This window comes from Octodon degus, unplaced genomic scaffold (genome assembly GCF_000260255.1).
Source record: "Octodon degus isolate 3935 unplaced genomic scaffold, OctDeg1.0 scaffold00423, whole genome shotgun sequence".
Classification (NCBI taxonomy): domain Eukaryota; kingdom Metazoa; phylum Chordata; class Mammalia; order Rodentia; family Octodontidae; genus Octodon; species Octodon degus.
This window is the reverse complement of record NW_004524999.1, coordinates 161,020-174,290: the sequence shown is the minus strand read 5'-3', so window position 1 is coordinate 174,290 and position 13,271 is coordinate 161,020. Positions and strand designations below refer to the sequence as shown.

The window sequence follows — 13,271 nt, the reverse complement described above, 5'->3', positions numbered from 1 at the left end:
TTAAAAAAAAGAGGTTTGTACCTATGTTATTTGCTTATTCTTGCTTATATCTTGTAATATAAGAAACTACTTTGGCAATAACAGCACACAATGTACTAACCATTGTTACTCTCCTAAAATCTTGTTTTGAGATTTTGTACCATTGTTTTTATTTTTTTTTCTTTCTTTAAAATAAAAATAACTGATGTCAAAAAAAAAAAGAAAAAGAAAAAGAAAAGAAAATTATAACAGCTTAGCTTACAGTTCTGTAGCTCAGAAGTCCCAGGTGCTCTTGGGTCACTTCTCTACTTAGGGTTTCACAGGCCAAAACAAAGATGTTAACATGGCTGGACTCTTCTTTAGAGGCTTTCAGGAAGAATCCATTTCCAAGCTTATTGCTAGAATTAGAAGAATTCATTTCTGTCTTTAAGAATGGGATCCCCCCTTCTTTGCAGTCAGCCAGGAGTTAGTCTCAGGTTGCACACATTCCTTGGCATATAGTGAGTGCCCTCCAGCATAGCACGTCAAACCCTTTCCATCTTTTAAATCTGACTTCCTCTTCTGCTACTGTATAAGGAGGAAAAAAATTGTTTTTAAAAGGCTCACATGATTAGACTGAGCCCAGCTTGATTACTCCACTTTTACCATAAAATTTTATATAGTCACAGTTGATGAGTATGATCTCACTAAATTAACAAGTTCCACCCTGTAGTCAAATTGATAGTTTATAAAAGGGCAAGGGTCATTTTTGGGTCCTTAACAGTTCGCCTGTCATGACCGTAACAGAAACAAGAAAACATTTTCTACAGAATTCCTTTCTTTTCTGTATTTTAGGAAAGGGTCTACAGGTTATTCAGGGTCTCACTACTAGATCAGACTCATAGTGATTCTCCTATTTACAGCCTCCAAAGTGCTGGGATTACAGGCACACGTCATCATGCCCAGTCTCAATTGCTGGCTCAGCAAGCCCTGGGGGGGGGGGGCAAGGCCTGCACAGCAGGCCACGGAATCAAACCCCTGGCCTCTTGGCCCCTGTGCCTGCTTGCAGGTGCTTTAATCCACTGAGCTATTTGGCCAGCCTTCTACTGAATTCAACAATGATTTTTGTTTGTTTATACTTAACCTTGTTGTAAAGAGGATTTGGGGTTCCTAAGTAATTTACACCAAAAAAAAAAAGTTACAGAACTAGTGATTTATGGAGGAATGTAGGTCAAGTCTCCAAGACTTAGGGAAAAGATTAAAAGCTGCCTTTGTATAAGTAAGCCTTTCTCTCTCTCTTTCATTTGTAACAAGGTCTCACTGTACAGCTCAGACTTGTAGTGATCCTCCTATTTCAGCTGCCTCAGGGCTGGGATTATAGATATGTGCCACGAAGCTCAGTCTCCATGGCCAGCACAGCAAGCACAGCATCCCTGTGCTTGCATAAGCAGGCCCTTAGTCCACTGAGCTATCTCGGGGCCGTGCCTCTTTCTCTTCCTGAGGTGCTCTGTCTTTTTCTTTTTTCTCTTTTTGCTAAAGCAGTGAATGCAAATGCAAAGCAATTGTCAAGAAGACCACTGGTCTCTCTGTGGTCATAGTAAGAAGCAGACTCTACTGTAAACTGGGAATTTAGGGAACTAGATAATTTCATTTTATAGATCTGAAATTCAACCTTTTTGGTCTCAACATTCGATTATTGAGGCCTCTGAAGCTTTTTGGTTGGTAGGTTATACTTATTGATATTTATCACATAATAAATTAAAGGTGGAATGTTTTTTAGGCATATATACATGTTCTTCGCCTATACAGTGATGATATAATCCCACATTATGAAGCCTCTGGGTGTGAAAGGGAACAAAGCCTTAGTATGACCAGAAATAGCTTTGACCTTGTGGAAATTGCAAAGGTTCCAAGGATCTCCATAGCTTGACAAGACTCAGCAAGAGATATAAATACCACAAACTGTATTTACTCATAGATCGGTCAACTGACCTATTTTGGTGCATTCACTTGTACAGTCTTAGAGACAAATCTTTGCCTTCGTTAGTATCTTGTTCCATCTGCAAATTCATTTTTATTCCTGAAAGTATGCTTGTTCGTTGAAAAAAAAAAAAAAAGTGTGATTTGCTCTCACAGGTTCACAACTGAAGCACGTAGATCACAACATATAGGAAAAATTGCCTTAAATAATGCAGCTTTGTTTGCAGTGTATTAGGGCAGAGGCCGGCTGAGTGAAGTAGAAAGGCAGAGAAAGAAAGAAAGAAAGAAAGAAAGAAAAAAAAAAACCACTAGCGATTCTTGTCACGTGTTGCCTTTGAAAACTATGCCAAGATTTTGTTGTTGTGTTTTGTTTTTAAATGTAGAAATTAATTAAGTGAATATTTTAATGACTCAGGATTTTGCTCTTTTCCTTCTGATGCATAGGCGATGCTGTACAGTTAGGTGGCTTGTTGTTCTTTATATCCTGCTCGCAAAAATAAATGTGAGGAAATAAAGCTAAAACCTTTTCATGGGGACTTCACGGTCCTTGTGACTAGCTCGTTCACTATTTTCACAGTATGTTCTACTTCCCTCTAGTCTGTCTCTAGGTGAACGTCTCGAGCGCCCGCCGAGATCCTGGGACTCCCGTGGCTTCCGAGGCAGATAAATAATAGTTTAAAACCTGAAAACTGAAGAGGAAAGGTTTTGCACTCTCCACACCAAGGTTATTGGTCACTGAGTCTCTCAAGGAGGAGGGTGGTGACTGAGACTGAAGGGTGACTGTGGGGCAAGCTCAACTGAGGCTGGACTCCAGGTCGCGTTCCACACCGGGGTGACTGGCCGAGAGCCTCCGGCACCAGCAAGAACCTCCTGACTAGTCGGGGAGTCTCCGCTGAGCTCCACCCCGGACCCGATGTCAGCCTTCTGGCGCGCCGCCGCGGCCGCCGGTCCGCCTCTTGACCAATGGGGGAGAAGCCGCATTTCAGACGTCTGCTGTGATTGGCTGCTAGTCGCGCGGGGGTGGGAGGTCCATAAAGCTCCGCCCCGGGCATCTGCGCGTCCTGCGGCTGGTAGTGTTGGCCGGCACCCATCCTCAGTCAGGGCGGCCCGGAGCGAGCAGGGGGGTTTGGGCAGCCTCCCCGCGCTTCTGGTCTCGGATGGATGTGTCGGGCCCGGTTTCTCGGCGGGCGGCCGCGGCGGCCGCCACCATGCTACTCCGCACCGCCCGTGTGCCGCGGGAGTGCTGGTTTCTGCCCACCGCGCTGCTCTGCGCCTATGGCTTCTTCGCCAGCCTGCGGCCATCCGAACCTTTCCTGACGCCCTACCTGCTGGGACCAAACAAGAACCTGACTCAGCGGCAGGTGAGCGGGCGGGGCGGGGCGGGGCGGGGCGTCCTGGCGCGGCTGCGGAGGCTGGGGGTGGGGTGGAGTGCGGTGGAGTGGGGTGGGATCTCCTCGACTCCCGCGCGGGTGGGCTGCAGGCGGCGTCGGATGCTCTGTTGGATCTCGGGCCGCGGTTTTTGCAGCGGGTGGGGGGGGGGGTGATGTTTTGATAAAGAAATGAAAACTGTTAGCTGCACTTCAGAAGAGCCAGAAGTTCAGCAAATACTCATTGCCTGAAAGTCGGTAACCGCTGCTCTTAGTCCAGGGTCTTCCCTCTACCTCCACACCTCTTGGCTTCCGGTCCTCGTTTTGCTGACCTTTTATAAGACGGTATGCTCCTCAAAGAAGGATGGGCCCGGACAGGAATTGGTCTTCGTTTGTCTTGACTCTCAATTAGGTGAGGTTGTATCCGAAGATACAGTCCTCCTCCCTTCTAAGCCCCATCTCCTGTGATAAATGCAGATGATATCACATAATCGGCTCTTAATTATAGTTTTTCTTGAATTGTGGATTGTTATTGCATGTGTGTTACATTTTCTTCTCAACTACAAGGTGAGCTCTTTAGAGCTTTTGTACCTGCTGTCATGCTTAGGGTAACAAACCCTGTAGTCCATGATCAAGAACTTGCTGATTGATTTACCTGAGATGAGGACTTCTAAGTACTTCTGAAATGCGCAATTCTTTAGAATACTTTGACTCGAATTTATAGTTAATCCCACTACTTGCTTTCTGCAGAACAGAAATTTTATGTAAATGGACAAGCAAATTAAATCCAAGTGCTAATGCAGAGCCAACATAAGGCAGATTCCGTATGCCTTTCCTTGAATATTACAAAGGACAAGAGCTGACATCTGCTATTCTTTCCCCTACTTTCAGCTGTTAAGAGCACAGGTTAACTGTCCCTTTTTTCCTACACCCCAGTTTTCCTCTCACCCTGCCTCCCTGCCCTAGTTGCTAAGAAACACTCCTCTCATTTGAACCAGTCTTCCTGGTGTTATTAGTACTCAGTCATCTCTACCGAGTAGCAGGTCAGTACCCCAGCCTAACAGGTCAGAGCAAGAGTTGGCACTACCAGAGTCGTTTGCAGACTGGTAGGATATAATTACTCAGTCCAGTTCCCTGCTGCAGTGTGCCTTCGTTTTCAAGGGCATTTGAAAGGGAGTTGAGAGTCAAGTTTTGATTGCTGGATTCATTTGAGTTATGTTGTTTCACTGTAGCAACTTTTACGCAGACCTCAAACTATCTGTTTCTCAGTCTTACCGATCATGACACAGGGGACTGTTACAATTATTATCTATTTGAATTTTGATGCTTGTTAAAGTGAAAGATGAAATTCGTGTAAACAGAATTTTATAAGAAAAAGCTACTGCATTGATGAGAGAGTATTTGATTCTGGAGACTCCAAAAAAACACCGAATCTGAGGTGTAGTCACTGCAGCAGAAATGCTACTGCTTGTAAGGTGGCAATTAAAGTTTCATATGAAATGCCCTGTAGTCTGCACAGTTTGTGCACCTTGCCTCACAGAAAAGCATTGGGGGAGGAGGCTGCAGGAATGCTGCTCCTGTTATTTGAAAGCCAATCTGTTGTCTCGTGCTGTGCGCTGGGTAGATCACGTGTGCTGTGTGTGTGTTAAACACGTGTTCTGTCTTAATCAGATAGCTTTCCAGGGTGAGTGAAGTACATTCAAGGGGCTTGGAAAGAAAGCAGAATTGCTGGGCCCAGTAAATATTTGTTGGTCATGTGACCAAAAAACCATGCATCTGTTACTGCAGATTAGGTGAAGAGAAAGGGGTTTAAAGAGAAATCTGGGAGTCTGGCACCTAAGCATGTCATTTGTTTTTCAGATCTTTGAAATCTTGGCTGATTCTGTTGACTGTACACAGTAGGGCTCTGCTTCCCCTGGGGAGAACCCTAGGTTTCTTTTGAATAACTAATACTGAAATAAATAGGACAACTTGCATTCTTTGAGTACTTGTTTTCAGCAATGGACAGCTTAATAAAATATATTCCATAATTTTTTTTTTAGCAAAACAAGTACCAAGTCATGTTCAGTGACATTTCTGCTGACGTTTTCATTTATCCCTGAAGGGCCAAATTGAATCGTTTTAAATGAAGTATTATTACCAAGGTGAGAAAGACAGTTTCCTCCATATTTCACTTTCTAAGAAAACTTTCTTAGATTTTAAGAAAAGCATTGACTTTTAAAGTTACCTCTCTCTAAATTTTAACCAAGTTGACATTTGACTGTATTCTAACTGTTGAAAACCAAACTTCTAATAGTGCTGTTTGATATTTATCCAGTTTCATTTTTTTAACCATTCCACATTCTGCTCGATATTCAGAGCCTTACGAAGTTTGATTTTGGCCTCCCTGATAGTGTTCTCTCAGTACACCCTTACTCCCCTCCATGCTTTCCATATATCAAAGTTTCATTCATAGTAATTTTATGATCATAAATCTGGCATAGCTACAAACTCTATAATCTGTTGTCCTATACTTAAAGATATGATATCTGCTTAGAATTTCCCCATATGTACCTGTTGACACCATTCAGTTAGCCTCTTTCTTGTCCTTCAAGATCCATCTCAAAAAATAAACCTGTATTTCCTGTTTCTGCTGTAAATATTGTGTGTATGTATATTGCTCACTAGGTTCAGAACTCCTGGAAAGCTGGGGCTTCATTTCATTCTTTATTGTTGTCTCTGTACAGGTTAAGAACAGTGTTGTCCAATTAAGAGTTTAATTGAAACTCAGTTTTAAAATTCTGAACTAGAGCTTATAATTGAGCATTAAGTTTCCCTAGGCTTTTTGTATCTCAGAAGAAAGCACATGCAAGCTTTGATCCAAAGAACTGTAAAAGATACACTGAAGAGAAAAAACTGAGATCCCTTTGATCACATGACAGATTTTACCTGAGGTGAGATGTTAGGTCTGGACAATGTGAAGTAAATGTCTGGATGATGTCTTGGCCTAATTACCTGCCTATGATATGAACATTTTTGCTGGCAGGAAGTTCCCCTTCCGGAGTTAAAGTGTCTGCCAAAGAAGTATTTTCTAATGCTAGAGGGGGCCTCCTTTGGAGACCTAGTAGCAAGCTCTAGAGATTATATGATCTTTATCTCTTGAGATACCCTATAAAAGCACCTCCAGACAGACTGAAAGAGCTCACATAGATATCAGAAATCACCTTGAAGACCGAGATGTGGTGGCACAGGCCTACAATCCCAACACTGGGGAGGCTGAAGCAGGAGGATCACTCTAGTGGATCACTCTGGGCTGCATAGTGAGACCCTGTCCCAAATACATAAAATTTTAAAAAAGAAATAATTTTGAAACATAGTGGATCGTAACAGTGTTCTGGTGGAAGAAATAGGCGTTTTAGTGTGGTAGGTTTGGAATAGTTGATTCAGAGTATTAGTTTCATATCCTTTATTTGCCAACCCATGCTGGGATAACTTTGGATAATTTACTTAATCTTTCTCTAAGGTGAAGTGTCATTTATTGTAAAATAGAGATGACAGAAGCATTACCTTGTAGGATGCTTGTTGGGTTAGCTGGGGCTAAGTTAGGTAAAATGTTTTAGTGTGGTGTGTAGCACATCTATAGAGACTTTCTATTATGAAACTGATAACAGTAGAGGAACAGTCCCCTTGGGTTGATGTCTCTCACAGTAGAAAATAACTGGTCTCTCAATTAGAGTAAGTTAAGGAGAACCCATGTGGATTCCTCTGAAGACTCCCCACCCCCACTATGCCCTGCCTTTATTTTTCCACTTGGCTTTACAAGGCTAGTGGTGTTGCTTCCCCTCATCATCATGATCAAACTTGTGCTTCTGGGTGAAGAGAAGAATTAGGTTCATGGGTACTAGACACTTTAAATTGATATTAAAGGATGGGATTTATAGAATGAAAATTTGCCAACTAATTATTTAGGACGAGTATTACTGAAAATTGTATAACCTGTTTAAGCAGAGACAATATTACTGAAGAGTCAACCAAAGACCTAAAACAAAAGATGATGGGGTGCTGAAGGAATAGAAAAAATTTTTAATGTTTCATTCAATGTTTAGTAATAGTAATTGTACATATAATTAGTATTTCCCTCTATCATTTTATTATTTGGAACCTTTGAGCTTCTTTCTTATAGTTATTCCTGAAACATATATCATAGGTTGTTGTGAGCTGTAGTTGTCACTGTGCTGTGAACAAAATGTTTACTTTCTCGTGCTTTGGTGCCCATTATCCAGCCCCTCTCTACCCACCCTCTCTCCCTCCCCCTTAGCACTCGCTCTCTTATATATTTTTTATATCTACTTTTCTAGTCCCCACATGTGAAAGACAGTATGTAGTATTTGTCTTTCTGCACCTGGCTTATTTCATGTAACATAATTGCCTCCCTTTCCATTGGTTTTGCTGCAGATGATGGGTCTTCATTGTTCATTATGAAGCAATATTCCTCCATCATGTGTACATGCCATATTTTTATTTCTTTTTAAATTCCTTTTATTGGTACACTGCTGATATAGAGTACGTAATGATCACATTCATCATAAAGAATTTGTACCTGTACTAGTATGTCTTCATTCTTTTTTCCTTGCTCCTCCCCTCCCTTCAACCCTCCTTCCTCTACTTATCTCCAAAAACCTTGTTTCATTCCTTTATTTTTTTCCATTTCCCTTCCTTCCCTTCTCCCTGCTCCCTCCCTGTTCCCCTTCCCTGTTGAATATTTTCTGACTACTTAATATTTGTCATCTGTTTTCGTCCTTATTTACACTTTCCATTTCTCACACAAGAGTGCCATATTTAAACGCATGTGTCTGATTTCTTTCACTTAAAAGTATGTTCTCAAGTCACCTCCATTTTTACCTAAAAATATCTCAAGTTTATCCTTCTTTATGACAAAGTAGTGCTCCATTGTATACAGAAATCACGTTTCATTTACCCATTCATCTGTTGGGCATCTGGATTATTTCCAAGATATAGCTATTAAAGATTGTGCTGCTATAAATGTGATACCACATTGTCACAGTGATAATCTTTAAAGCTTTATTGGCCAGTAGCCTTGTGTCTCTCTGTTTGGAGAAACATGATGGAGAACATGTAGAGGTAAAGAAACATCCTGAGCCAAGCAGCAGGCAGTTTCAAATTTTAGAAAACTGGAGGAGAGTGGTATGTGTAAAAGCACAGGCAGAAAAAGGAGTGGGAAGTCGTTACTTGGAATACAGCTGTAAAGAGTATGCACACCTTCTTCCCTGTCAGGGTTACCCTTAGCCACTTTGGTGTACTTTCCCTGAGGCATGCATTCTGCTGTGGTCACACCAGCCAGACACTTTGTTCCTCATTTGCTAACACATGCACACTTTGGAATATGAAGCATTTTTATAGTTCTTGGTTACTACTCTTCCATACAGCATTCAGATGCAACAGTTGCCTGACCAAATGGTTGATGCTGATTCCCAAGCCCAAGTTATACTGATAACCAAGACCATTAAATAGGTCACTTAGAGGGCTGGCCAAATAGCTCAGCGGGTTAAAATGCCTGCTTAGGCAGGTGCAGGGACTGGGATTCAATCCCTAGCATGCTGTTCTAGCCCCGCCCCCAGGGTACACTGAGACAGCAACTGAGAGTGGGCTTGGTGTCATGTGGGCACCTGTAATCCCAGTATGTGGGAGGCTGAAAACAGGAGGATCATTATGAGTCCAGTCAATGTAGTGAGACCCTGTATACGCTGTCCGAAATACATGAAAAATAAAAAATAAAAAAATAAATAGGTCACTTGTCCATTTTGTATCTGTATATACAAAATAGCTAGGATAGATGTACAGCTACTTTCTCTTAATTCAATGAGAAGAGAGATTTGTACTAATAGTGTTTCGACAGGATATCATGCCTGCATCTTGTATTATGAATAACTACTGCAAAGACAAGAATATGCAATGTTTTAATTGTTGTAACTCTCCTACCAACCTGTTTTGAAACTGTCTCATTGCTGTTTCTCAATAAAATTAATTTAAAAATAAATACATAAATAACTCACTTGTGATTCAAGGTCAGTCATAAATCAAGTCTGGAATATATGTCAATATGGGGTTTATGTTTTATAGTTATCTCCGGTACTGGCAAAAGATTTATAATACTTGTTTAATTTGTTTTTCTAAAACCTAAAAAATAAAACTCAGCTCACATCACCTTTGGGTGAATTGAGGTATATGTGACAGTTAAGTAGAGTACAACCCTCAGACTCAGTGTGGAAGTCTGGCTTTGCGTTCCTCTTTTTTCAAACTGTTCAGTTTCTTACCAAGACTGCTTCCCAAAAAGGACTTAAAAAATTGAAGCTGCTGATGATCATTCAAACACTGACTTATGTAAACTGTCAGGACCTTGCTAAACAATGGGTGGGTTTGGCATAAAAAGAAGGAAAAGTCATCTACAGTGATTGCTTTTGAAAAAGTAAGAATGTTAGTCCATAATTGTTGATTCACGTTGCCGCAGGTGTTTTGTATTTCAGTTATAATCTACTGTGTGAATAAAGTGATTCTCTCATTTAATTCTTGCAACAAACAGTCCTGTCAAAATGAGTTTCATCTATTCTTTACTGATAGTGAAGAATAAAGCCAAGGAAAACTAAAGAACCTTAATTGTATAGTTTCTTTTTTTCTTCTTTCTTTTTTTGGTACCAGGGATAGAACTCAGGGCTTTGCACTTCCCAGGCAGGTGCAACTATACAATTTCTGATTGACTATAGTTCAATTTAGCAATATTTCAACATTAGGATAGAATAAAGGCAATACAAATTCATTAGAAATTATACTCCAGACTTTGAATTTTTATTTCTTGGGCTAGCAACATGGCGTTCAACACTCTTCCCATGATGTGGGATGCGGTGGTGAGGCGCAGGTCTCACGTAGCCATGAGGAACAAAGGGAAACAACACTTTCTCCTTGTACTGTGTGCTAATCTGAGCCTGGTGTGCCTGGGGCAGAGTCAGCACAGTATGCAGTACCGGGGACTGAACATGGATCCTTGTACTTGCCAGGCAGATACTTAGACTGTTGACCTATCTCCAAAGCCTGGTAGAGGGATATTTTACCTGCATGTTTTACCTTATGTGGATGCACTTACCCTGTAAGTCAAGGAGCATCTCTAATTACACAGCAAGTAATGGAACTGAAATTATTTTTGATTTGAAGTGAATTTTAAAAAATTATTTATAGTGCTGGGGAGGCTGAAACTAGAGGATCACTAGAGTCTGAACTGCATAGTAAGACCCTGTCTCAACAATAATAATAAAACAAGAATAAAATTATTTCTGCTGTACCCCAATTAAAAAATTTGCATTACAGTAAAAATAGTAAATTCTGGTGTACTTATTAGCATACACAGGAGGATGATTATCATTAACATTATATCATATAAGTCAAATAGCTAGAAGGGAAAAAAATAGCTAGAAGGATTTGGAATGTTGTCATCACAAAGAAGTGATAAGCGCCTAAGTGTTTTGAGCTGATCATTATACAGTGTGTGTATATATACGTATATAGATATATATTCATATATGTTCCCCGTAAACATGTAGTTATTTGTCAGTTAAAAATATTTTTTTCTGTATTTTTTTAGGGAAGGTACTACAGGGTATTCAGGGTCTCACTACTAGATCGGACTCAGAGTGATTCTCCTGTTTACAGCCTCCCAAGTGCTGGGATTACAGGCATGTGCCACCATGCTCGCTGTCTCAGTGCACCCCAGGGCGGGGCCGGCACGGCAGGCCCAGGGATCAAACTCCCGGCCCCTGCGCCTGCTTGCAGGTGCTTTAATCCACTGAACTGTTTGGCTGGCCCAAAAATAAATTTTTAAAAAGAAAAAGCTTTTCTTTCATATTATACATAAATGAAAGGTCGTAAAAACTGCCTACCATTCAGAGAAAAACATTCTGACAATATGTCAGAACAGATTTGCCCTCTTCACCTATTCCTCTGTCCTCTCAAAAATGTAATTTAAACCCAGCTAAATTTAACCAAATAGTAGGACTGAAGTACCTAGAAGTAAGAACTGACAGTGATTACATTTCAGAAGTATCGCTGGTCCCGTATCTTCTAAACAGTGTGCTATTAGCTTGTCCAGATAGATGTTGGGTCTGTCTTTTTCACCTCATAAGGCATTGGTTGAAAACCATTGCCATTGAAATCTCCTGGGAGGTTTTTAAAACTTTGGGCTGGCATCCAACTTTTTACAGCTTTTAGGGAGATGTGCAGCATGGTTGTGATGATGAGTTAACTGGGCACACTTGACACCTAGAAAGCCTATCAGGAGATCCTTGAATATTGTCAGAGAAACGCCATCGGCTCCACCAAAACCTTTCTGGATGAGGAAATCTTTGAACTAAGCTTTTATTAGGCAAAAGATGGAATGGAGATAGAGAAGGGTATGATTAGCTGCGCTGTTATTAATGAAATTTGCTTGGTTGATAAGGATGAGATTTTTTTCTCATTACCTTTATTGAAAATCAGTAATTATGTATCACATTAAAAATTATAGACAAATATTGAAATGTGAAAGATACAAGATGTAGACAGAGTGAATTTTAGAGAAATATTTTTAAAATGAATACATAGTATGCGATTAATAATAGGGTTGCACACTGTAAATGAATTATTTACAAACTTAAATGAATATAACAATAAAAATTGTCTAAAATAGGGGCTGGGGAGATGGCTCAGTGGAATAAGTGCTTCCCTGGCATGCGCAAGGGTCTGCGTTCAATCCCCAGTTCTGAAAAAAAAAAAAAAAAATTGTCTAAAATAAAAATGAAGAAGAAAGAATTTACAGATCGTTTATACAATAGTTCGTTCACTCTGTGCCAGAATCAAGAAACTTATATTCAAATAATTAAAATTCTCAAAGTAGAAAGGGATAGGCAATAAATATTTAAAGATTTAAAATTTCTGAATTTAGTTGAAATTATACCACCACATTTTCAAGAAAAATGAACCTTTTTCACAAATAATTCGAATAAAATCATACCAACATATACAAAAATTAAATTGTCCAAAATGAATTGTAAAGAAAAAAATCATTAAAGCATATAAATAAAAAAATATTAGCTTGGCAGAACAAAATTAAATAGCATCTTAGTCCACATTAGGAAAAAAAAAAAAAAAAAAAAAAGACCAAGTGTATAAGAAACTACACTAGTTAATTTAAAGGACTGAAAAAAAAAAATCTGTCCTCATTGAAATTTATACTTAGCAAATGTACCTTTGAAAATAAAAAGTAAAATATTTTCCAGTTATACAAACTTAAAATATTCTAATATCTCCAGGCATGACATATAGGAAAGAAAAAAAGAACATAATTCAGAAGGCAAGATAAGTTGCTGTATGGTCCTAGATAAAGAATAAAAAGCTCTCCAAATGATAGTTATGCAGGACTATGTAAAATATATTAGATGAACCCATTTAAAAGGTCATTGAAGATTTCTACAAAACAGTATCAATCTTAGGTCGGGTTATACACATATTGTTTTCATATATATATATATATATATATATATATATATGCATGCCTGTGTGTGTGTGCATGTGTGTATAAAAGACAAGGAAGAAGTAATATAAAGTTAATGGAAAATGGAAATGTACTTTTTAGAGTTTCTAATTCTAGGAGAAAACATCATATCATTTCTTTTAAGTAGACTGTAAGTCAAAGATACAGTATAAATCTTAAAACAAAAATTAAAATTAAAAATATTCAGAAAATTAAATATTAATTCAAAATTAAATGTTTCAAACCAATTGAACTAAGAAAAAGTTTTCATGATAGTAGCAAAATATTAAGAATAAAACATAAGATAAATACTGGAATGGCAAATAAATGACTAGCACTTCTAACAGTTTGGGGATAGGATATCACACAAAGTTCTACTATGTCGTGGACATGGATAGTGTCCATGAGGC

The 13,271-nt window shown here is 39.4% G+C and overlaps 1 protein-coding gene across 4 annotated transcripts in view; it reads left to right on the top strand.

Moving 5' to 3' along the window:
- The first annotated feature begins 2,989 nt into the window (after positions 1-2,989).
- Positions 2,990-13,271, top strand: part of Slc19a2 (solute carrier family 19 member 2) — a 37,824-nt gene continuing 27,542 nt past the window's right edge. For all 4 annotated transcript variants that reach the window (XM_023708647.1, XM_023708646.1, XM_023708648.1 and 1 more), the window contains exon 1: positions 2,990-3,299. In XM_023708647.1, the coding sequence (XP_023564415.1) occupies positions 3,096-3,299 (204 nt within the window). In that variant the 5' untranslated portion in view covers positions 2,990-3,095. The remainder of the gene's footprint in view (positions 3,300-13,271) is intronic.